The sequence below is a fragment of the Gopherus evgoodei genome, chromosome 2, assembly GCF_007399415.2.
Source record: "Gopherus evgoodei ecotype Sinaloan lineage chromosome 2, rGopEvg1_v1.p, whole genome shotgun sequence".
NCBI classification, from domain to species: Eukaryota; Metazoa; Chordata; order Testudines; family Testudinidae; genus Gopherus; species Gopherus evgoodei.
Genome location: NC_044323.1, coordinates 93526646 through 93552464, shown reverse-complemented (window position 1 = coordinate 93552464; position 25819 = coordinate 93526646). Strand labels below are relative to the sequence as shown.

Below are 25819 nucleotides of genomic sequence, written 5' to 3'. Positions count from 1 at the left end.
GTGTTCATCATTCTGTATTGGCCAGAGCACAAGAAATAATAAAACATCAAAGGCTCTGTTTTGATGTACAGCTTCCAGCTGATTAAAGGATATACATTCAGGACTGGATGACCAGTATGAGAGACGGAGGAGGGCTATTCCATAAGAGACATTGTAGGGCCAAGTCCTATAGTTCAGGGGTTCTCAAACTGGGAGTGAGGACCCTCAGGGGGTTGCAAGTTTATTACGGGGGGGGGTCGTGAGCGAGTTTACTACGGGGGGGTCGTGAGCTGTTAACCTCCACCCCAAATCCCGCTTTGCTCCAGCATTTACAATGTGTTAAATATATTTAAAAGTATTTTTAATTTATACGGGGGGTTGCACTCAGAGGCTTGTTATGTGAAAGAGGTCACCAGTAAAAAAGTTTGAGAGCCACTGCTATAGTTCTTTAGCCAGCAAAGCTTCTATTCAAGTCAGTAGGATTTTTGCTTCATTAAGAATTTCATCTGTAGTGTGCTCCAAAAGTACAGCTTGGAAAGGGTGAAGGATGGGTTTGAAAGAGTCACTAGGATAGGTTATACTAATATGGAAATAATTATTTAGAATTTCTGCAGCTCTACTGTGCTAAAAGAAGAAGAAAGGTGAAAAATCTGAGCAGCGAATTTATTTTCTATAACCAGAAGAATTTCATATACCAATATTTAGCAGGTGCATAGGCCATTCAATTGAGGATCTCAAAGTACTTTAGAAAGATAGCTAAGTGGCATTATGTTATTAGCCCCTTTTCACAGATGATGGAGCTGAGGCACAAGGAGGTTAAGTGACTTGCACAAGATCATACAGGAAAACTGTGGCACAGGCAGGAGGCACAGAATGCACATTTCTGGCCCCTATTCTTTTGCTTTAACCATTAGTCCATAGTGCATGTGATACTATTTTGCCAATGGCTTATTCTCTTCTCTCCCAATTATATTTAAACACACATTTCAAGTGCTTGATGCCTAACTGCAAAGCATGCTGAAGACAAACATTGCCCAACCACAGTAAATAACATGTGAAAAATTTAATGTAAACATTAGTGTACGTCTGTTCTGCAGATTTCTCATAAACTACATAGACCAATTTAGGGAACAAAATAAAATAAAAAGTGCCTTCGAGAAAGTAATAACCCAGAGGTTAAAAAAATATTGATTAGGAAAAAATATTATCTTAATAAAAAATATGTCTTTTAGCAAAAAGAGGCTGTATAATCTCAAGCAAAAGAAAATGAAGTGTGCTCTGAAAATACACCTTTTATTTGTTGTGCTGTTTGTTGAATAACGAACCGAACTGTCATTCGTCTTACAACCCTCTCTCACCTTATATTTCACAAAGAAAGGTTTTAGAATTCCATAGAAAAGTCAGTGTAATTTCATTTATTAGCCTGAACAAAAATTAAACACTTTTAAAAATTTTGGAAAACAGTGTAACTAAATACCTTTGATGCCTAATATTTTCTTAGAAGATACAACCTCAAATTTACTATGGATTGCCACAGACTATATTTACTACTAATGAGACATAGTTACTCCTGATCTTTTTCATCTATCTTCAGAGAAGTAAGATTTTTTTTAAAAGCTTGTTTCTGTCAGAGTTTGCTCTTTGGTGTTAAGGAAACATGCTGGGTTTTTTCTTCTCTATCATCTAAGTTTTCACCTTGATCTTGTAAAACATTACAAATACATATATTGTATTGCTATTTTGTAAATTCAAACTGAATTTGCAATCTTATCAACAGTCTTATATAACGGCAATGATAATAATAATTTAGGAATAGTTTCTGCTACACTGATTTATGTCAAGTAATTTATTACTCCTTCTGTAATCCCATTGAGATCAGTGGGGCAACTTGAAAAGTAAGTCAGCAAGTAAAGAAAGCAGAATCAGGGGCCTTCCACTAATTTCAGAAGGCTTTGGATCAGTGTTCTTAACACTTTTCCTCTGTAAATATCAAAATGCTTCACGCAAAGGAGAGTATGTATTAATACTCCCATTATACAGATGTGGAAACCGAGGTCGAGTGGTTAAGTGACTTCTTCTACATCACATAGTAAGTCAAGAAAAGAGACTCCAGCTCTCCTGACTTCCATTCAGTATCTACTTGAATATGTGGGCTCACAAAGATCACTTCAGATTATAACATTTGGGTCTGTTACTGGATACTCTCATGTAATTTTGTCCCAATCTTCAAAATTAGCAGAATATATTGAGGAATGTCCCATATCTCTTGACTGTACATATTCTATAAGTAGAATGCTGATTTTTCAGGGCTAATACTAGGTATATTAGTAATTCTCCAGTACATGCTGCTCCACCTCCAGCTCTCATTATGGAGACTCCCTTACATTTTTTCGTCTCTCCCTGGATACTCCTCATTCCTTACTTCAAGCATTATGATGACTTCAAATTAGATAACATGTTGATTTTGAAAGTTTTTGGTTTCAAGCAGGAACTGTGTCCTCTCATATGTATTTGGAAAGCACCTAACACACTGTGGTCACTATCATAAATTAAAGAGATAATTATAATAAGGAGCAGGATACTCAAAAAAACAAGTAATAAAATCTCTGAGTGTACTAGTCCTGTTCATTCTGAAGTGTATTTTCTTTTTCAAATGTTGGAGGCTAGAAAATCTGCTTGAGGTTAAATATTTAAAGAAAAAAGCTGTCACTTTGTCACAGAGAAACATTTTTAATAGCCACTCTTTAACACATATCAAAAATAAACAAATAAAAATGTTCTCAGTGTCCCTACTGGATAAGCAAAGACAGGTAACTAATAAATACTGTTCCCACAGGATCCACAAATAATGAAGTAACCAAAAAAGAGCTATGTTAATTTCTATTCCATTTTCAAGCACGGGAGGCAAATCAATATTTGCTTAATGGAAAAAGACAATGCTGAAGGAAAGAAGGTATTGTGGCTGAAGTATAGGATTGGGAGTCAGGTGACCTGGGTTTTGCCCCTGCTTCACCATAGATTTCTGGTGTGAATTTGTGCTAGTCCCACAATGGTGCCATGCCTCAGTTTCCTCATATGTAAAATGGAGATTGTGATATCTACTTCACAGGGTCATTGTAAGGCTAAAATACATTCATGTTTGTCAAGTGCTTTGGGTGCCTCTCTGGATGGTAGCAAGCATTTGGGAGAGGACAGTTTCTGGTAGCCCTGTCACCTCTCACAGACAGCACTGATACACTTGCAGCCACATGTAAAACCAAGACTGTTCCTCAGCATTGTATTAAAATCTACTTAATGATGCACAGATGGCCTGTCTTAGTAAAGTAAATGCAAAGTTTCATTTTGTTGTGGAGTGAATAATGGCAGCTTTGAACACCTGGCATGCAATGGTTACACTGTCCCTCAGTATCTGACCCATGAGTTCAGGAAAGCCTGATCATCTGCAAAATACCTGCTTTTAATCTAAAGAATGAGAAGAATGGAAAAAGTGTACTGCAAATTCAAAAATTGTTTTTTTGGGCATATTTTCCTATTATTGCCTTGTGGCAGCTGTATTTATCCACATATATTGTAGACAGCAATCATCTTATTAACATTTTTATACTCTAACCATATGCGGCAGGAATGTTTTGTATTCATGTAAAAGCTGTAATGCCTTCTGTCTCCAAAATACTTGTATCTTTTGACATTTTTGAAGATGCATCACTTCCTAAATAGGGACCATGACTTTCATTAATACCTTTCATTAATTGTACTTCTGAGTTGGGGGTAGGAGAGCAGTACGGTATTTTTTAAGTCAGGAGTATTTGCATATCATTAACATGGATATTCTTATATTTTAATTAGCTTAAATCTACAAATATATTACCTGTATTTGATAGTCTCCCAGATCAAAATGGAATTCCTTCAAAATTTATTTCACTGAAAAGATATTTCACTCGGAGGGTGGACAGAGGCAAGAGGAAGTACTTAAATAGTCTGTATATTACCTCAGGCGCCACTTAAAGGCACTACCCTGCACGCCAGGGATCTGGATTTTGACTCTGACATTGCTTCATAATCAAAGATTGTCCTGGGGTGAACTGTCAGACTTCAGCTATGTGGTCTAGGGTCAAATCCTGAGGGGATGTAAGAGAGGGGAAAAGATAAGAAGGAAAACCTATTTGTATGAGGCACAGGAAAGAACTGAAACAAGCGGGTAAAGATGTAATGAAGGAAGCAATCATTTTTATGAGAATTTTTTTAAAGCAACGCTATGATTAGAGCCTCACAAAACACAAATCTCAGTGAGGATTGTACTTTCAGTAAATTGAAAGTGTGTCTCATAGGTATGGGAATGTATGACTAAGGGAGAAAAATTAGAAACTCAGGGCCTAACTCTCATTTACACTAAGGGCCTCTTTCCACTACTTTGGCAGCATAAAGAAGCTATAAATGTAATTTTTTCTCACATGAAGTCCCCTTTTCCCTGCAAGAGCACAGCAAAGGAGCATTACTGTAAATAAAAATTAAGCTCTCAGTGCTGACATGTAGCAATTGCAAATATTGTACACTTTCTAGAAATTTGTAAATAATTTTGTACACGTCGGTCACACTCAGACAGAGGTCCCAAAAGAGATGGTGTCTGAGGTAATTCTGTGCTAACATAACTGGAGAGCGCAAAGAAAAAGTGAATTCACTGTGGCAGTTGAGGACTGCTACTAATGGCCAGGCTAGATTCTCCCACACTTATTCATGTTGAGTAGCATCTTACTCCATGAGTAATCCTGGTCAGTTCAATCGAGTTAGGACCTCAGTCCTAATCAAAGTTAGTGGGACTCCTCATGGAATAAAGCACTAGTCAGCAAGAGTAAAGGTATCAGACTCTGACCCTAAGCATTAGCACTAGCATTAGTGAACAACTGTGTTGATTTTGTTATATAGGTTTCCTTCCTTTTAATAATAAAGGACTAGATTCTCTCACTCGTAATCAAGCTTATTACTATGCAAGTAGTGGCACTAAAATTAATGGGACATTGCAAGTTGATGGTATCCTGTCAAGTATTCACACCAGTGCCAGGATGCCACATCTTACACCACTTTAATTCCATTTACTCCACAACATTATATTAATTAGACTACTTAGAGCTCGTCTACACTGCAAGATAGTACATCACAAGCCAGGATTTGAATCAAGAGCAGACCAGCTTGCTTCACATTCATGTCCTGTACAGACATTGCTGCAGTTCAGTGATAGTCCCAGAGTGCAGCTTAGCATAGTGGGCTCAGAATGAATGTGGTGCTTGTGAAAGCAGTTATATTCCCATGTCTGCAAATGAAGTCACCCTTATATCCACAGAATAGCTATGGAACAGACTTCTTCTCCACACTAGCCAGCCATGTGCCTCAACTTTGACTTGGAGGAACATCTTCTACAGGCAAGGGGTAGTGTCATTTCCTTTCCCATTCAATGTTGTTAATGCTCAAATAAACAGGAAATTGGGCATCCTGGATTCCCCAGGTGAAACTTTAGCCCCACTGAAGTCCTTGCCAAAACTCCCATTAGCTAAAATGAAGGTAATATTTCACTCTGAATATTAATGTGTGTAATAATACCAAACTACTTGAGAAGAGGTATTGCTGGGCCTTAAGTAATCAATATATCCTGCTTCTTGACCCACTCTTTTCATTTTTGTTCCTTAGTCTTCTATTTTCTTTCACTCTCTGAATCTCAGTTAAGTGGTAGAAAAATATGGTAAAGTTGAAAATTTACTCTATCTTAAAATACTAGAATAATATGCCCAAATCTATAACCATAATATTATGAGCTGAAAAAGAGCAGTACTTCTTAAGGTAGGGACTTTGATAACCTCATCAATCATTTTCTGTGTGGAAAAATAAGAACCCGTACATACAATATTTAGGTAAGTGGAAAGCTAAGTACTTTTCTTTGAGGTTAAGTGTCTGTCAAAAGAAGAAATCAAATGTTTCTCATTGCAAATTATAGATATTTTGTTTTCCTATGATCTATTTAACATTAACACTAATATCATTAAAAATCTGCAATAGCAGAATAAGCCATGAAAGACCAGAGAAAAAATTAGAAATAATACTTATGAAGGAAAAAGAACAGAAAAAATGATACCAATGATTGATCTGACCCCTGTGGGTCAAAGACAAGAGATAAAACAACCAGAAGCAAAATGATTTTATTTTTTATTTTTAGGCAAACATTTTAATACTGGTATCTCTTATGCTAACTGTTTGAAGAACAATGGATGGAATTTTTGAAATAGCTCAGCATAGAACTAACTCTGCTCCTGTGGAAGTCAAACATGGGCTTCAGTGGGAGCAAAGTTAGATAAATGGTTAGTTCCTCTAGAAATCCCACTTTATAGCTTTTTGGGGTTTACTTCTTCTCTATGTATGTGCGATCTGTAGGTTCTCTCTGTAATCAAAGCAAGTGAAAGAGATACAAACAGATAGTGCCCATGCCTCTGTCAAAAAAGACTTCCAGTGAAGTGAACAGAGTTACACCAGAGTAAATTCAGTGCAAGGGAAATAAGAATGAGGCCCAGAATGTGCTTTTCCTGTCGGAGAACAGTCAACACTTTCCTCAGTTACAATTGTAACCATTAAAAAGTTAAAATTTACCATCAATTATTACACAGTAATATCTGAGATGTTGCAGTTATTCTAGTTCTAACTTATTCTAGAGACAAACTTTGGTGCCTCACGTATGACTATATAGTTCCTCTGTACAAGTGGCAGATGCTGCAGCCCTAGAAAATAGTGTAAAAGACTTCATTCGGTCAAAATTTCCATTGAGGCTCAGCACATCTAATCGTCATATTGATTCATATACTGTATGTACATTACTTATAAGCTGTTCAGATGTAAGCACTGCCCATTTATAAATTACATTTCCTTATACGTCGACTCAGGTTCACTTGCTGCTATTTACATGTATTGTTTAACTCAGATGGCCAGAATTGGAAACAGTTTTCTGAATCCCTTTCACAAATAAGGAATTTTGGAATTCAGAGAAAACTGGACTCTGTTGGACCCAATAAAACAAAAGACAAGGGTTTGCAAAATCAGAAACATTTCTGGTTTTGTTCATCAATAATTTCTATCTGAAATAGACACCGATGCAACTTGAAACCATTTATTCCCCTACTCAGTCCTTGGGTTTCAGATAAGGTGAGTCCCAGACCCATCCTGGGTTTTACGGAACCGAAACACGGGCAATAAAAATTTAGTAAATCCAGAAGGAAGGTAATTCCCAATTTTGTTTGTTATTTCCCATCACTCACTTAGAATTAAATTTTGATCCCCTACACAAAGCGTAAGATAACAGGTTTTGAACAGAAACCCAATCCACCAACCCAGAGACAGGGAGTGGGGCATCTTCTGGAATTTAGTAGTTACTATACTTCATGGTCTGATAGTTACAGCTATGGGCCACTGTTACCCCCTGTCTACAATGGGCTTGTGGCTACTTGATTTTGGATCCACTAGCTATATCCTCTGTCAGTCCTTTGGCTTGTCCACAAATCTCTGCTCTGTGGTCTCTCTGAAAAGGCCACCAGGGTGTGTAGATCCATGAACCCAAGGGATTTCAGAGTTTCTTCGTGAGGCCTCTCCACTTCCATTACATAATACAACTATTGTGGTTCTGCTGGTTTTTGAACCTGTCACAGTTCATCTGTATCTCATATATTTTAGTTTCAAACAACTAAACAGCAGCAATTCCTTATCTTGTGATACAATCATCTCTCCATCTCAGACTCACACCGTTTCCCTGATCCTTTATGTTTTTGAACAGTTAGGCTTTTAAGAGGTCTCAGAGTGCCCCTTTCAACTTAGCCCTTGTTTGTCTTTAATAAATACATAATTGTACAGGCTTTATGTTGTTTACTATTCTTCATGCTTTTTCATCTTTGTACGCTTTACCTAGCAGGAGAGGGTACCAGGCAATAAAGTTAGTCTGAGAAATTAAAAAAAAAAAAAAATCAGAGAGAGGGATGTTATTTCTTGAGTATTTGAAGATAATTCAGAGTACTTCTGAGGAAACTCTTTTAACTAGAGAGAATATAAATCTACTGGCTTAAAGTATAAGTAATAAAAGTCATGTTGTTGTCCATGCTCTTCACTTTTGCGATAAGTGTTGATAATTTAGTATAATTGTTAAATACCATGTAAAGGCAGGATATGTATGTAATAAATGTCCCCATTTTTACCTGGTCCTTTTAATGATACAGTTACTTTTAAATCTGTTTAAGGAATACAAATAATATAACATTCACACATTGTATTTTATATCATTTAACATACATACATACACACCTGTGATACCAATAGTACTAAAGTGAAAGTCAATGAGACCTAGGTCTACTACATCACTTAGGCACTTTTGAAAATTTTACCCTAGAACATTAACTTTGATTGACATTATTAAGCTCTTCAGTATGAAAGTCATGGTATCATATGGCACTATGTGATTATGAAGTAATGACTATGTATAACTTTAGATGGTGATCCTGTAAAGACTTATATATGGGCTTAGCTTTATACATACGAGTAGTCACATTGACTGAAACTTAACTGCTCAAAGTACACAAAGTTAAGCATCTGCATAAATCTTTACAGGATCAGGAATTTCACTAGGGCCAGACTAGACTGCGATAGCTTTACCCTCATTGCATAGAATATTACCCCATGAATACTCCCATTAAAGTCAATGGGAGCAATTGTGAGTGAAGGTGCTATTAAATCACAATAAGTGTATCACAATCTAACCCCTAAACATAAAAAAAAAAGTGCATGATATTTCTCACTTGTAATTGAAAGGTTTATTACATTTTTTTCAAATAATAATTTAAAGAAATATTTCATAAAGCATATTTTTAAAAGTGAACTAAAAAGTATTAAGAGAGTAAGGTGGGTGGGTGGTGTTTCAAAACAAGATAATGCTACCATGTGAAATACAAACATTTTATGAAGCATGGCATTTTATAAGAAGCTCAAGGTTAAATTCATAGAAGCTACAGCTCAATTTGAGAATAGACTCAAAAAATAATTCTTTGATGGTATGTGATAAAGAGAAAGACTTTGCAAGTTTCTTTGTAAAAGCCAAACACAAACAAAACAAGAAAAGCCTTTGAACTTCTATTCTTTCGATGACAATATTAGCTACATTTTATCAGGCTTAGTGTTTTAAAACACTATTAACTCATAGACTAACCCATGCTTTCTTAACAATGTAAGTGGTGGTAGGGATTGAGGGAGATAACTCAGCTGAAGTTCTTTATTTGAATCAGTCCTACTTGAAAGAGATTGAGTGCTCTTAGCACCTGAGACACATCAATATCTAGGAAGTGGTATGGATATTTGCTACTGCCATGTTTCAAGGCAGAGATAAGGAAAGCAAAAACCCAAGATCTGCATTCTGGTGGTGTTTGGAATTTGAACACGGATCCAAACCTATACTCCAATGACAATTCCCATCTATATAAGAGGATAGATCAAAAATCCAGATCAAAATTCTTCGGAACTTTAGAGCATTGGAAATCCAGATTTGTAACTGAATACCTGGTAGACAGCACACCAGAGGATCAGCATCCTTTTAGGTGACTGCTACAGAACTCTATATAGCTGGAAATTCTGTATTACAGGAGATAGTCCAAACTTAAAAAAATCCAACTGTGATAGTGTTAAAACCCTTATTTGAGTATCTTATGAAAAGCATTCTTTCTTTTCTATTAGCAGTACTGCCAGAGTATCACTCTGATTCTAAAGATGTGCCTAACCCAAAACTCTGATGTGCTCAGAATCTACACCTGCATTCCAAATGGTCATACTTGTCTAAATGGCTGTCTCAAACCTTCACACCCTCACTTTGTCAGGTAGTGTCTCCTCCAACACAGAGGAAATGTATGCAGCAGTAGTTTCTGCTGCACGTTTTAGCACAGTAGAACATTCCCCCTATACAGTACTGCATTTTCATCTATACTAAAGTGTAGGTAAGTATTTTGTTACCAAATGTTGATTGAAAATGAAAGATGCTCTATAAAGGCCGAACTCTGCAGGATGTTGAATGCCTTAGGTGCTGAAGGCTTTCAAATCCCAGTGATGACATTAGGAGCTGATGGTTCTCAGCACCTCCCAAGAGGCAGAATCAGGTGCTAAAATATTAAATTTTCCTGACACAATAAACACTTGTAATCATGGCAGATTGAATTCATACTTTAAGTCTGAACAAACAAAAATTAGTTTTGTGCTTTTCTGCCAGAAATAAGAAAGAAGCACATTGTAAGTAAATTGCATTGTTTATACCACTTATTCTATGTGTGGTCAAAACAAGAACAGCTGTTCTTTAACTGCTTTCTTTGTGACAAATATATTCTTTTATGAACTAGAGTACAAAAATTTGCCAGGTCTTCTGTCATTTCATTGCAGACTTTTACTTTTAGGCATTTATAAGTCAGTTATTAATATTCATTCTACTTTAAAACTTGCTTTAAATGTCTCAGTCCAGAAGCAACTTTCGATTTTCTAAATCTGGAAAAATATATTGGAGGCTGTTTCTTTTCTCTGTAAACAAACTTTCAAACAGTAAATAAGATAGCTTGAGCATGAGATATTAAGGTGAAGTCATGGCCCCAGTGAAGACAATAGGAGTTTTGCCACTGATTTTAATATGGCTAGGATTTCACTCTGTATTCCTAGGTTCAGTAGACACAACTGATCAGTTTAAAATCCACATACGAGAAAAGACCCTCTTGATGTTAAGACAAGAAAAAAAAGATTGCATTTATTAAAATATTGACATATGTCAGGGAGAATGTTTTCTGACAATTTAGGGCCTGAGTATGCAACCATTATGTGGACATACATCCCTTGGAAGCGAATGAACATTTGTATATATATTCAGGCTCCAGCTCTTAGTCTTGAATTGGTTTTACTTCAGTTAAATATATTCCAGAATCAAGATAAGGTAAATGGCCTGAGTTATGCCATGGAACCTCATGAAGGGGAAACCACATATGTGTCACACCAACCCAAAAGGAAGGGGTCTAAAATGTCAGCACAGCATATGGAATTAAAAAAAAGTTAAAAATATAAAGCTACTTGTGAAAAAGCATTAACATCAGTTGTTGAAAGCTGATGGGGCAGGCTCTTTCTTGTTGTCCCAGATCTTAGATATTTTTAAATTGTTTTTATACTGCAGTCAACTTGCTTATGTTTTTGCACCACCATCCTCCACTGTACAGTAACATAATTGTAAAACTATGCATCATAGATTATAATAATAGAGAGAGTTTAACAGAGAGTCTCCTCTAACAAATGGTAATGGCCTGTGTTTTTTGAGCAGCAGCATTAGAGTCTGTGACTGCAATTGCTGGGAAATTCCAAGTAACCATAGAGTGCAGCATAGTTGCAACCACACAATGCTAGGAGGCTAAGAATTATGATGATATACAGTATGCTGCAGTTATTAATAGTGCCAGTGATGATACTTTACTCTTATTAGCCTATATTATCATAGAATCATAGAACTAGAAGGGACCTCAAGAGGTCATCTAGTCCAGTCCCCTGCACTCAAGGCAGGACTAAGCATTATTTATACCGTCCCTGATAGGTGTTTGTCCAACCTGCTCTTAAAAATCCCCAATGATGGAGATTCCACAACCTCCCTATGCAATTTATTCCAGTGCTTAATCACTCTGACAATTAGGAAGTTTTTCCTAATGTTCAACCTACACCTCCCTTGCTGCAATGTAAGACCATTGCTTCTTGTCCTATCCTCAGAACTTAAGAAGAACAATTTTTCTCCCTTCTCCTTCTAACCACCTTTTATGTACTTGAAAACTGTTATCATGTCCCCTCTCAGTCTTCTCTTCTCCAGACTAAACAAACCCAATTTTTTCAATCTTCCCTCATAGGTCACGTTTTCTAGACCTTTAATCATTTTTGTTGCTCTTCTGTGGAGTTTCTCCAGTTTGTCCACATCTTTCCTGAAATGTGGCTCCCAGAACTGGACACAATACTCCAGTTGAGGCCTAATCAGGGCAGAGTAGAGTGGAAGAATTACTTCTTATGTCTTGCTTACAATACTCCTGCTAATACATCCCAGAATAGGTTTGCTTTTTTTGCAACAGCGTTACACTGTGGATTGAAGAAGTGAGGTTTCTTACCCACGAAAGTTTATGCCCAAATAAATCTGTTAGTCTTTAAAGTGCCGCCGGACTTCTTCTTGTTTTTGTGGATACAGACTAACATGGCTACCCCCTGATACTTGATATCATATTTAGCTTGTGATCCACTCTGACCTCAGATCCCTTTCCGCAGAGTACTCCTTCCTAGGCAGTCATTTCCCATTTTGTTCAGTTTGTCCAGATCATTCTGAATTTTAATCCTATCCTCCAAAGCTCTCGCAACGCCTCCCAGCTTGGTATCGTCCGCAAACTTTATAAGTGTAATCTTTATGCCATTATCTAAATTAGAGGTTCTCAAACTGTGGTCCAGTCTGTGAGCTGCATTCACATGATGTGCGGATAGTTCCCTCTAAGGTGTGTGCCTGGACGGCCACACACAAGAGAATGAAGGGCCACCCACGTAATTAGTGGTGCCACGCAGGCATGGCTCCACTAGTTACGTGCCTGCACCCTAGAGAAGATATGCATATGTAAGGTGAGGTGGTGGTCTTGGGGGGAATAGGGAGTAGGTGGGAGGGGGCAGTGAAGTGGAAGAGGGTGTGTGGGGAATTTGAGATGTGCAGGGCTGCGGTGGTCAGAGAATGAGGTGACTTTCCCCAGCTCCAGGGCTGTGGCTGGCGGGAAGAGATGTCCTCCTTCCCAGCCCCAGCTCGGGGGCTGCCACGGCGGGGGAGAGAAGGAGACCCCACTCTTTCCCAGCCCCATCTCGGGGGCTGCCGTGGCGGGGACAGAGGGCACATCCATCACATTAGAAAGGTAAGACTACTGATATTAATATATGAGTTGTGTGCTTTTATTTGTAGAACAAAAAATGTTAATTATTATTAGGTTTTTTTTTAATATAGCGCTTTTATCCAAAGCGCTTTACAATAGTTATCTAACAGTACAAATAACATTTGGAATGATCATTAAGTGGTCCGCCGAAATCCTCAGCAATTTTCAAGTGGTCTGCGAACAAAAAAAGTTTGAGAACCACTGATCTAAGTAATTGATGAAGATATTGAACAGAACCGGACCCAGAACCAATCCCTGCGGGACCCCACTCATTATGCAGTTCCAGCATGACTGTGAACCACCAATAACTACTGTCTGGGAACAATTTTCCAACCAGTAATGCATCCGCCATATAGTAGCTCCATCTAGGTTGTATTTCCGTAGTTTGTTTATGCGAGATAGTATCAAAAGCTTTACTAAAGTCCATATATACCACATCTACTGCTTCCCACCATCCACAAAGGCTTGTTATCCTGTCAAAGAAAGCTATCAGGTTGGTTTGACACAATTTGTTCTTGACAACTTCATGCTGACTGTTATTTATCACCTTCTTATCTTCTAGGTGTTTGAAAATTGATTGCTTAATTATTTGCTCCATTATTGGTCTGTAATTCCCTAGATTGTCCTTATTTCTCTTTTTATAGATGGGCACTATATTTGCCCTTTTCCAGTCTTCCGGAGTCTCTCCCATCTTCCATCGCTTTTCAGAGATACACTTCTACCCCAATACAACTCGACCTGATATAAGGCGGGTTTGCATACAAGGCAGTAAAGCTCTGACATGCTGCTCAGAGCAGCATGTCAAGGGTGCTGGGCCAGGCTGGGGCTGAGGGGTTTGATAAGGAGCAGAGGGTCTCAAGGTGGTCAGGGGCTCTTCCCTCCAGGGTCTGGGGGCCAGGAGCTGTGGGAGGGCATTTTTATGGGACCCACAGTCCCAGAGTGCCCGGGGGATTAGCGGGGGGCCGGGAGCAGCTCACTCTGCTTTCCTCATCCCAGCCGTGTCTCTCTGGGAAGGGGGCTTGGAGGAAGGGATCTCCCTCACACTCACCAGCAGCGGTGGAAGCGGACAGCCCAGCTCCAGCCTGCTCCATTCCACCAGCTCCCATCCACAGTGCTCCGCTTCCCGTTGCAGGTGAGTATGGGGGGACGTCCTTTCACCAACCTCTCCGCACTCACTAGCAGCGGGAAGCAGAGCTAAGTGGCCCCAGCCCACTCCACTTTCCTTGCCCTGGCCCCAGCCATGTTGCTGTGGGGTGGCTGGGGAAAGGTCCTGCACTCAGCTGCCCGGCAGGAAGTGGTGCACCACAGCTGGGAGCTGATGGAGTGGAGCTGGCTGGGGCTGGGCTGCTCCGCTTCCCCCCGCCAGTGAGTGTGGGGAGGTCGGGGAAAGGACGCCCCCCACATTCATCTGCGGTGGGAAGCGGAGTGCCGCGCGTGGGAGGTGGCGGAGTGGAGCAGGCTGGGGCTGCTCCGCTTCCCACCGCTGCTGGTGAGTGCCTGTCAGGGCACGGGGTGGGGGTGGGGGGTGGTTAGGAGTCGGAGCAGTCAGGAGACAGGGGAGTTGGGTAGGGGCTGGGGTCCTGGGGATGATTAGGGATGGGGTCTCTGGAGGGGGCAGTCAGAGAACAAGGAATGGAGGGGGGAAGCATGTTTGATATTAACACAGTCTCACCTATATTGCAGTGAGATTTTTTGTCTCCCGACAACAGCATTATATCGGGGTAGAGGTATAATTACAAATGGCTCAGATATCTCCTCAGTCAGCTCCTTAAGGTGGCCATCCTGCAGCAAAAAAACTTCAGGACCAGACTTCAAAGAGAAACTGCTGAGTTTCAGTTCATCTGCAAATTTGACACCATCAGCTCAGCATTGAACAAAGACTGTGAATGGCTTGCCAACTACAGAACCAGTTTCTCCTCTCTTGGTTTTCAACTGCTCAACTGCTAGAACAGGGCCTCACCCTCCCTGATTGAACTGACCTCGTTATCTCTAGTTTGCTTGCTAGCATATATTTACCTGCCCCTGGAAATTTCCACTACATGCATCTGAGGAAGTGGGTATTCACCCACGAAAGCTCATGCTCCAAAACGTCTATTAGTCTATAAGGTGCCACAGGATTCTTTGCTGCTTTTACAGATCCAGACTAACACGGCTAGCCCTCTGATACTTGACACCATGCAAGGCACTGCATTTAGCCATATGGAGTGGAAATCCATCAACCTCATGAAGAAACTTGCACAAATACAGACAGATATCATCTTCCTTTCCAAATGCAAACGGATGGACATCATACCAAATGGACTAAAGGTAAAAAATCCACTGCTATCTACATACTACACAGACCACAGTGAGAGATTATGCCATACTCTATCAAAAAAACTGAGGAACCACCTGATCAGCATCCTATACAGCAAACAGGAAAACATCAAAAAAGAGCTCTCCAACCTGGAGACTCTCATTAATAACCAAACTTCTATACAGACGGACTTCACTAAAATAAGACAGGAGATCTACATTACTCACTTCACCTCTCTACAAAAGAAAAAGGACTGTAAGCTGTCTAAACTCCTACCTGCCACATGGGGCCACAACCGTGGTACCCCTAACCCACCCAGCAATATCGTCCATCTATCCAACTACACACTCAGCCCAGAAGAAAAGTCTGTCCTATCTTGGGGACTCTCTTTCTGCCCTGCCACCCCCACCAACATGATACAGTTCTGTGGCGATCTGGAAGCCTACTTTCGCCGTCTCCGACTCAAAGAATACTTCCAGGACAACACTGAACAGTGCACTGATACACAGGTGCCCTCCCACCAACAGCACAAGAAGAAGAACTCCACATGGACTCCTCATGAGGGTCAAAATGACAGTCTGGACCTATACATTGAATGATTCCACCGGCGTGCACAGGCAGAAATCGTGGAACAACAACATCGCTTGCCTCACAACCTAAGTCGTGCAGAACGCAATGCCATCCACAGCCTCAGAAACCACCTTGACATTATCATCAAAGAGGCTGATAAAGGAGTTGCCGTTGTCATCATGAACAGGTCTGACTACCAAAAGGAGGCCGCCAGACAACTCTCCAATACCAAATTCTACAGGCCACTTCCCTCAGATCCCACTGAGGAATACACTAAGAAACTACAGCATCTACTCAGGACACTCCCTACACTAACACCAGAAGAAATCAACATACCCCTAGAGGCCCAACCAAGGTTATTCTATCTATTACCCAAGATCCACAAACCTGGAAATCCTGGACGCCCCATCATCTCGGGCATTAGCACTCTCACTGAAGGACTGTCTGGATATATGGACTCTCTACTCAGACCCTATGCCACCAGCACTCCCAGCTATCTCCGTGACACCACTGATTTCCTGAGGAAACTACAATGCATTGGTCACCTCCCAGAAAACACCATCCTAGCCACCATGGATGTAGAGGCTCTCTACACAAACATCCCATACACAGATGGAATACAAGCTGTCAGGAACACTATCCCTGATGATGCCACAGCACAACTGGCTGCTGAGCTCTGTGCCTTTATACTTACACACAACTATTTCAAATTTGATGACAATATATATCTCCAGATCAGTGGCACTGCTATGGGCACCCGCATGGCCCCACAATATGCCAATATCTTTATGGCCGACCTGGAACAACGCTTCCTCAGCTCTCGTCCACTCACGCCCCTTCTCTACCTACGCTACATTGATGACATCTTCATCATCTGGACCCATGGGAAGGAGACTCTGGAAAAATTCCACCACGATTTCAACAGCTTCCACCCCACCATCAACCTCAGCCTGGACCAATCTATACGGGAGATCCACTTTCTAGACACCACGGTGCAAATAAGTGATGGTCACATTAATACCACCCTATATCGAAAACCTACCGACCGCTATGCCTACTTTCATGCCTCCAGCTTCCATCGCGGACACATCACACGATCCATTGTCTACAGCCAAGCACTGAGGTACAACCGCATCTGCTCTAACCCCTCAGACAGAGACCAACACCTACAAAATCTCCACCAAGCATTCTCAAAACTACAATACCCGCACAAGGAAATAAGGAAACAGATCAACAGAGCCAGATGTGTACCCAGAAGCCTCCTACTGCAAGACAAACCCAAGAAAGAAACCAACAGAACTCCACTGGCCATCACATACAGCCCCCAGCTAAAATCCCTCCAACGCATCATCAAGGATCTACAACCCATCCTGGACAATGATCCCACACTTTCACAGGCCTTGGGTGGTAGGCCAGTCCTTGCCCACAGACAACCTGCCAACCTGAAACATATTCTCACCAGTAACTGCACACCGCACCATAATAACTCTAGCTCAGGAACCAATTCATGCAGCAAACCTCGATGCCAACTCTGCCCACATATCTACACCAGCGACACCATCACAGGACCTAACCAGATCAGCCACACCATCACCGGTTCATTCACCTGCACATCCACCAATGTAATATATGCCATCATATGCCAGCAATGTCCCTCTGCTATGTACATCGGCCAGACTGGACAGTCTCTATGGAAAAGGATAAATGGACACAAATCAGACATTAGGAATGGCAATATACAAAAACCTGTAGGAGAGCACTTCAACCTCCCTGGCCACACTATAGCAGACCTTAAGGTGGCCATCCTGCAGCAAAAAAACTTCAGGACCAGACTTCAAAGAGAAACTGCTGAGCTTCAGTTCATCTGCAAATTTGACACCATCAGCTCAGCATTGTACAAACACTGTGAATGGCTTGCCAACTACAGAACCAGTTTCTCCTCTCTTGGTTTTCACACCTCAACTGCTAGAACAGGGCCTCATCCTCCCTGACTGAACTGACCTCATTATCTCTAGTTTGCTTGCTAGCATATATTTACCTGCCCCTGGAAATTTCCACTACATGCATCTGAGGAAGTGGGTATTCACCCACGAAAGCTCATGCTCCAAAACGTCTGTTAGTCTATAAGGTGCCACAGGATTCTTTGCTGCTTTTACAGATCCAGACTAACACGGCTACCCCTCTGATACTTAAGTATTCTAGGATGCATTTAGCTTAAAAGTTTCAAAGAGGCAACTCTTTTAAAAATAAAATAAAATAGACATTTAACTTTTATAGCTAAGGAGGAAAATTATTTAAATATATACAGGTACAGAAGAGACATCTTGACTCTTGCATTGCCAACTGAAGGTATAAAGTTCTTTACAGTAACTCTAAAATGATAACTGACACTGCATTTCTTCACAGCAGCTCTAAATTTGCAGAAGCTAGGTTGTTTCAACAGATCAAAAATCATGAGTGAGACTCCAAAATATCATGAGATTGGCACCAAAATCATGGGATTTTAAAAAAGCTTATGTTGTGCTCTTTTGATTTTTGAACACATTCTGTCCACCCTAGTCTGTGTGACAATTAGTGCTGCCCATTCACCCAGTTTTATTGGTCAGGTGATTTTGACTTCTGCTGCACGTACTCTCACTCGGACATCTGCCTGTTCCCTGCTCAGAAATTTATTCTTTCCCCTATTAGTGCAGCCCATCTCCCCTTGCACCCATTCAGCTCATCCCCTGCCCCATTAGTTCAACCTCCCCTAAATCAGTTCTGTCCCATCTAGGCCCCAGCACCCTGAGTTTACCCCCACAGCCTCACCTCTGCTCCTCCTGGATGCTTCACTTCCCTCTCTCAGGACTGAGGGGGGCTGCAGCAGGGTCCCTTGAGTCCTTCCAGGCTGGAGGGGGTGTGTCAACTCCAAGGTCTCTTCACCACCCTCCACTGTGCCTTCCATGGCCAGGTATTGCAGACAGGAAGTGGGGAGATCAGAGGGACTGTCCTCATTGCTCACAGTGGGGAGAGGAAAGAGAGAGCAGCAAAGCTATGCTGAGCTGTTGGATTTTTTGCTCCCCCTTCCCCTCTTGTGAGAATGGTGTTAGTGTTTTATCAACCAGGCAAGTTATTAACAAGCTTCAACAGGACTTCATTTTTACAGCAGAAACCTCTTTACCAAGCTACTACTGCACCCTCTGTAACTCTCACTCAGCCTCCTCAACTGCTCCCCGCTCCTTTGTGTTTCCTGTCCTTTCAGACTCCCAGCAGCCAGTGCTCCCAGTTCTAATAATCACATGTAGCATCTAAACACCACAGTTAGGTGGTCACTGAGAAAGAGAGTGTGCTCTTCCTACAGCAGCTCTGACTGGTTGCCCTGCCCCAAGCAGTGGGCAAATGTGGTAGATAGCTTCTTATAGGGGGCTCTCTCACTGGCAGGACTCAAATTTGCTAGAGAGTGAGAGCTTCACTTCTCTCCCTACTGGCCTCTAGCACAGCCAAAATCATATCACTAGCAAAAAAAATAATGGGAGTTGGCAATACTGGAGGAAGGCGATTTTGGTCCCAGCTTCAGGAGCTCTCACTAGTGAAACCAACTAAGAGCTGGGCCTCAGTGTGCTAGACACTGTTCAAACACATAGTAAAAATTGGTCCCTGACCTGAAGAACTTGCAATCCAATGCAAAGCATGGGGGTGAGTTTGTGATATGGGAGCTGTAACTTGTCAAACTCATCTCATATATGGGCTACTAAACTTCTGTTAGATAGCAACAACTTTTAATCCCTGCTGAACTGGGCAGGATTCCTGCTCGCTTCATTAAATTTTAAGTCTCCTAATTGATGTTTTTCTTAAACTCCCACCTTCTGAAATCATGTCAACAGATCAGGGTCTCAAGTTTTCATTTTAAAATAGGAAGTTTCTAGCCTTCATGGTTGAGGAGAAAAAAATGAAAATGCCAGGTTTGCCCTAACGGTTTAAAAACCACAACAAAATAACAACAGGTTTATTATTGTTCTAATCACTTGTAATTATTAAAGCAATCTCATAATTGCTTGGGGCCTAGCTCCTGATCTTTCAATGGTTGTGGCTAGCAGTGCAAGAAGTGAAGACATTTGCACTAAGGTCTGGTGTTGCCTGTGCACCAGTGAGGCAGGCACAGGTGCAGAGGCCTCCCTGCGAGCCCTAACCCCAGCAGAAGCAGAGGAAGTAGAAAAACTACATTACCCAAACTGCCTCCACGGCCCTCTGACTTCCAGCGGCCTCTCACATGACTGTCAGGTGGCTGCACCATGGCGGAAGCAGAGAAGAAGGTAAAGGCTGTGCCGGCGCAGCGAGCACTACCAGTTGCGCAGGGGGAGCCCAGTGTTTGCTGTTCGCGGAGGAGTTAGCCTACGGGAGCGGAGACACTACTGCGTTTTCTAGTCGATGAAGGGCAAGAGAGAGGCTTCGGGGGGGCGGCAGCAACAGGGGGAGGGGATTTGGGGGAGGGCTGTAGGGGGCAGCAGCAGGAGAGGACAGGTCTGGGGGAGATTTGTGGGGAGCAGAGGCAGTGGGAGGGCTGGGGACTCGGGGGAGGGTTATGGGGGGTGGAGGCAGCATGGGGATGGGGAGGAGGGCTGTGGGGGCAGAGGCAGCAGGAGGGATGGGGAGGGTTGTGGGGGGGGGCAGGGACAGCAGGAGGGGATGAGGGGAGGAGCAGCAGGAGTAGAATTGGGAAATGGATGTTTGTGGGAAGCAGAACTGGAGGGCTTTGTGGCTACAGGAGAGGTGTAAAGGGTTAGTGCACAATTTTGCAGGCGATTCTGTATCTTTTTTTGAAGATGCCAGCACAGTGTGGTCCTGAGTGCATTTAATGCTGAGGCTGAAACCCTGTTAATCTCTGTCAAAAGTTCAGAATCAATATTGTAGTCTCATTCATTTTCACATAAAAATAGCTTAAAGTCCCAGATTTATGAGCATGAAATCACCCGCTGCACTAGTTTGACTTCTATAAAGCTATTGGATATTAAATACCACTCATTTATTAGTTATATCAAATTCTTATTGATTGAGTTTGGTGGCTATGCTTTTGTTTAAGTTTTTAGTAATATTTCAAATCAGTCTCAATCAGTTGGGTATGAGGAGACAATATTATGGTTTCTTAAATTATTTTAAAGAGAAGATTATTGGTGACTTTTGGGTTGGAGCTATTCTTAAATATTATATACCAACAATTTGTTTAAAATTACTTTTATAATTGGTCATATTACCCTATATGAGAAAATCCTCTTCTTGGGAACTGTATTGTACAGGGAAACCTGTCTTTAGAGTTTGTCCAAAATTTAATCTCTTTCATGGTCATTCCATGGTGTAGACCAGAGCTATGTTTCCTTTAAATGTTTTTTCTTTTTCTTTAAAAAAACAACATTTATATTCTGAGGGCAAAGAAGGAAGTATGTTAAATCTTCAAATGACAAAACAAACTTTTGATAGTCATTAGGGTCTTGATCCAGTGTAGTGCACGTATTGACAGATCCAAGAATTTAGCAAGATCCAATAAAGGATTGGACATTTATATGTATAACCGGAATATCCAGAGTTATCTTAACTGATAACTTTTTTGGGGGGTGGGGGTAAGAGATGCTAAACTTCATGCCTTAGAATTTAAGGCAGTCTCTAACTATTGGATATCAGGATGAAACCTAATGGGGCGGGGAGGGGTGGAAGCAGATTATCCCATGCCTGCTTATTGCAGGGTTCTTGCACTTTAGAATTATCTAGTAGTAGTGGCAGACAGGGATTCTGGACTAGATGTATTTCAGGTCTCCTCCACAATAGCAATTTGAATGTTTCAAACCCTCTGCATGCCTGAAGCCTCTTTGAAGTGAGTCCAGGGGTCAACATGTGCTGAGCTCCTGGCAAGATTGAGGCTGAAGAACCTCATTCTCCGCCTGTGTGTGCAGCAGTTTTAGAATTTAGTATGTGACTCAAGGAAAAGTGGTAATCATTTCAGTAATAGCCTTTCAAATAGTGTAATAGGCAGTAGTCTATGTGTAGGGTCCAGTCCTGTCAACATTTAAGTGTATAGTCAGTGGGATTACTCCTGTGTAAAGTTATACATTTAAATGTGGGCAGGAGTGGGGCCTAGTTTTAATGTAATATGTTACAATAAACCCTGGCAGGTAGGGTTTAAGGCAGGATCTTTGGAATCTGGGGACAGATGTAATAATGTCAGGGTAGCATGTGTGAGCACACAGCTGATTGTTGCATGCGGGCTGTTTCACTTCAGAAGAAGATCAAGAATGCAGAGGTGGAAGAAAGAAATGAGTTCATCCGAATTGGTTGGGAGAGAGATTTTCTTCTGGAAGCTGGGGAATGAGTATGGGGAAGGGTGGGATATTCTCTGGGAGGCAGCTGAAAATTTGGTTGTTCTAGACCTTCTTTTAATATACCTGTTACACATAGTACTTTTCAGCTCAGAAGGACTCTCTCCATGGAACATGGTTTGGGGTTGGGTGGTTCCCGTACGTGAGACAAGAATAAAATAGATTTAAGAAAAAGTTTCTCAGCCCAAGTATAGCAGTTTCATAGCTATAAATATAATTTGCTTAAAGGCTTCAGAAAATTGGCTTTTCCATATCTTCTCCACTGCCACACACACTTTTTGTCAGTTTATTAGGCAGTGTGACTGGTGTCTTTTTGTTGGGCATAATAAAGCTTAGGAGAACTATTTTCCTGGGATTTACTTCGTAACTATGGAGAAATTTAAATTATCTGAAGGAGGCTGGTCCTAATGTTGATATTTATAGGTTGCATATCAGATATACACCTCCTCTACAATATTGTGAATTTTGTTGGTCGAGGCAGTTTCCTTTGTATTCTCTCCATTGTCTCAGTCACTAAAATCTATAATTAGTGCACCCCAGGAAGGCACATTCAAATATAAAAGTATCATATTAAAAATCCTTACTTTTTATTAATTAACATCTTTTGATTATTAAAACAGTCTGATTTAATTGTTTGCATTTCTCTCCCTATGGACTATCATATGAGAGTGGTCTTTTCACTTTTGCTTAAGGTAAGTTTCGCATGTAGAAGATGCAGTGATTTATGTTTGGGTTTCCCTCCACTGGAGAGGAACTATAAATAGTGTGTGCATGCAGGTGAACTTTCATCGGAATTTAGGTTTTGTGATTCTCCTTCCCTGCCTATCTAAGTTATAGGCCTAAAGTCAGTTGATGGCATGTAGTGCAAAGGGAAAACCCTCCCACAACAATGTAGATAGAAGTCTGCATTTGATGAGATGCATTATCAAGCCTGCCAAATCAGAAGTTAACTATACTGGTTAGGAATTCTTTGAAATTTCCCCAGTTTTCTCATCTGTGTATCATTTCTGCATTTTTAGGCTTCTTGAAAATCAATTGGCTGAAATATACAATACCACTGCTAATTCCTCGACCTTCCCCTCATTCCTCTTCCACCCCAAAGTGTGAGAGGCCTGCCAGTGATAGTTATTAGGTCATTGTTTGGGATTCTGGTCACCTACTCATCAGGGATTTTCTATTCACAGTTAGGAGACTATTTTAAAAATAAAAAATAGAATTTGGGATAATCTTCTTGGTTCATCATTTAAAAATCCCATCCCAACAAAACCCCATTGTAGTCATGATTGCGGTTACTATTCCAGTTTTACCTGTGGGAATGGGAGAAGTCAGGCAGAAAGCTTTTCAGAGTAGCTCCTTGCAGAGTACCTGTCAATTCTAAACATCCCAAAACACTGCCAACATCCCATCTGGTGATGCAGAGTCTGTTCATTAGCTTCCCAAACCAAGATTTCCTTTTTAATTTTTGTTCAGCATTTCCTTTAAGAAACTGTTAGAGCTGTAAATTTTAGAAATAATATTGCACCCCTGGATGTAGACTATATGCTTGTGTGGCTTTCCTCCCCTTGTGTATGTACTGTGTGTTTAGGTTATTAATAGCATTCATCTCAATGGTATCTGAGTGCCCGTCTAAGTAAAATCACTTTTATGGCATTTACATAGATAAGTGATTTGAGTCAACTTCTGAAGTCCTTTGTGATGTAGCACAATATGTCCTGGTATTTTTTTGCCCATATCTTGGGAGCTATGCTGTGCAGGTGGGTTTCTGGGCTTTTGTGGAACCTCATTGGCTGAAATGAAGCCCCATGAGGGCACAGGGATCTGCCCATGTGGAACTTACTGCTTGTGTGACTGGGGCCCTAGTTACTCTCATTCATAGAGTCACAGTCGTTCATTGTTGTTGTACTATATACCTTCTTCGGTTTATAAGTTCTGTTCTTGGAAGAGGGAAACCTTTTGGGAATACTGAGAATATCAGAACTGTGACTCTCATATAGTTTCTCTTATTAATTACTGATGATGTGCTTAGTGCTGTACATGAAACAAAGGCAGTCCCTCCATTTCTAAATCTAATAACATACTGTAGTGCAATATAAATTCTGTGTTGCACCTTGTGCTGTACAGTGGTTCAACTCATGTCTCTTGTTTAGTGCTCTGCATGTCACCATAATTTAGTTCTATATTTTTAGGACTTAAATATTTTATTGAATGGAATTTCTTTTAAGATACTGACTGTAACTTGCAAAATGCTTTCACTAAATGTTTTGATTGGAATTTCTGCTCCTTGAATTGAGCTTTCTGTACCATTTCCAAGAGACGTGAGACAATGGGCAAAAAATATTTCAAACCTCCACTTGAAGGAATGTCAGGATTTTCCTCCTTTCTTTTTTCACCTCTACCCCCATTTTATAGTACGTTGTTTCTGCCCTTCCCCATGCCGTGACTTGAACAGAAAATAAACAATATTTTAGTGGTGAGTCTGGCTGTAGTGAATAAAGCTTGGAAAGGCAGATGACTGTAAGCATGGTAATGCCTTGTATGGAGTCACTAACAGTAAATGGAAATGTGACTTTTTCCCCTCTCTAAACTGTTTTGCTTGGTTACTAAAAGTGATCTTCAATCGTGCAGAGAAGGCATTTGCTATGTGCTTAAAGGTTACAAAAACACATTTTTATAGCACGAAAATAAATATATGTGACCAACAAACTAAAGATGAAATACTGGTAATCATCAGAATTAGATTTTCTTTCCCCTTCATCTCTTTTCTCATTGTCTGTAACTTTGTCTCTCATGAAATGCTGTACCTAAATATCTTATAGTCAAAATATTACTTTATAAGATTTGAAATACTTTTTCTCTTTTGTTCGTTCTTCGTTTATATCATGGGCTGTTGTGAAAATGCTTACGTTTGCTGTCAGCATATTAGTTGTAACCTTTTATTGCTATTGATAACTATAAATACGTTAAGTAAATCTTCATTTTGCTGACCTCTTTGAGGAGGCATGGCATCAGCAGATTTCACCAGTGGACAGGTGAGAGATTAGCAAGAGTAGGCTCTTCTCTTTTTTGTAGGATGGTAAGATTCATTGTCTTGAAAGGCAGATGTTTTAAAGGCACAGTTTCTTGGCAGATCTGAGCAAGGCACTATGTCTGAATTGTGCATAAGTGGAAGAGTTATTATTTAATATGCATCATCATTAGAATTCTCTGGGAAACTGTTTAAAAGAGTTAACCAGTTAAGAATAAGCCAATGAATTAATGGCCAAATAGTGGCTAAATACAGAAGTTGGCCTGTGGATAATTTGAGCATGCAGTTCTGTCCCGCAGGCTGAGATGCTGGATATTGCTTTGCAAGATTGATTGCCCAGTGCTGGTGAAGGAAAACCTTTCACAAGCACCAGACTATTGCTTAGAGCCTTAGATGATGCACATTTCTGGAATGATGTGGTATTAGTTCCTGTCTGCTTTAGGGTAGCCAACAGTAGCATTACAGTTAACCAGTGCTACTGACTGTCAGGGCTTGTCTACATCACAAAGTTGCAGCGCTGGTGAGGGGGTTACAGCGCTGCAACTTAGGAGGTGTACACATCTGCAGGGCATCACCAGCGCTGCAACTCCCTGTTCGCAGCGCTGGCCGTACTCCCGTTTTGTCTCTG

The 25819-nt window shown here is 40.8% G+C and overlaps 2 protein-coding genes across 7 annotated transcripts in view; one reads left to right on the top strand and one right to left on the bottom strand.

Moving 5' to 3' along the window:
• Window positions 1-18694, bottom strand: part of POU6F2 (POU class 6 homeobox 2) — a 439608-nt gene extending 420914 nt beyond the window's left edge. Inside the window, exon 1 of the mRNA XM_030551384.1 lies at window positions 18628-18694. The gene's annotated coding sequence lies outside the window, so the exon portion shown is untranslated. The remainder of the gene's footprint in view (window positions 1-18627) is intronic.
• Window positions 18695-20026: 1332 nt separating this feature from the next.
• VPS41 (VPS41 subunit of HOPS complex) overlaps window positions 20027-25819 on the top strand; it is a 179557-nt gene continuing 173764 nt past the window's right edge. For 2 of the 6 annotated variants that reach the window (XM_030551381.1, XM_030551378.1), the window contains exon 1: window positions 20027-20111. In XM_030551381.1, coding sequence (XP_030407241.1) covers window positions 20091-20111 — 21 coding nt within the window. In that variant the 5' untranslated portion in view covers window positions 20027-20090. Of the gene's footprint in view, window positions 20112-20494; window positions 22859-25819 lie in introns of those variants that run through there. The other 4 variants (XM_030551380.1, XM_030551379.1, XR_003998896.1 and 1 more) reach the window with 3 other exon arrangements.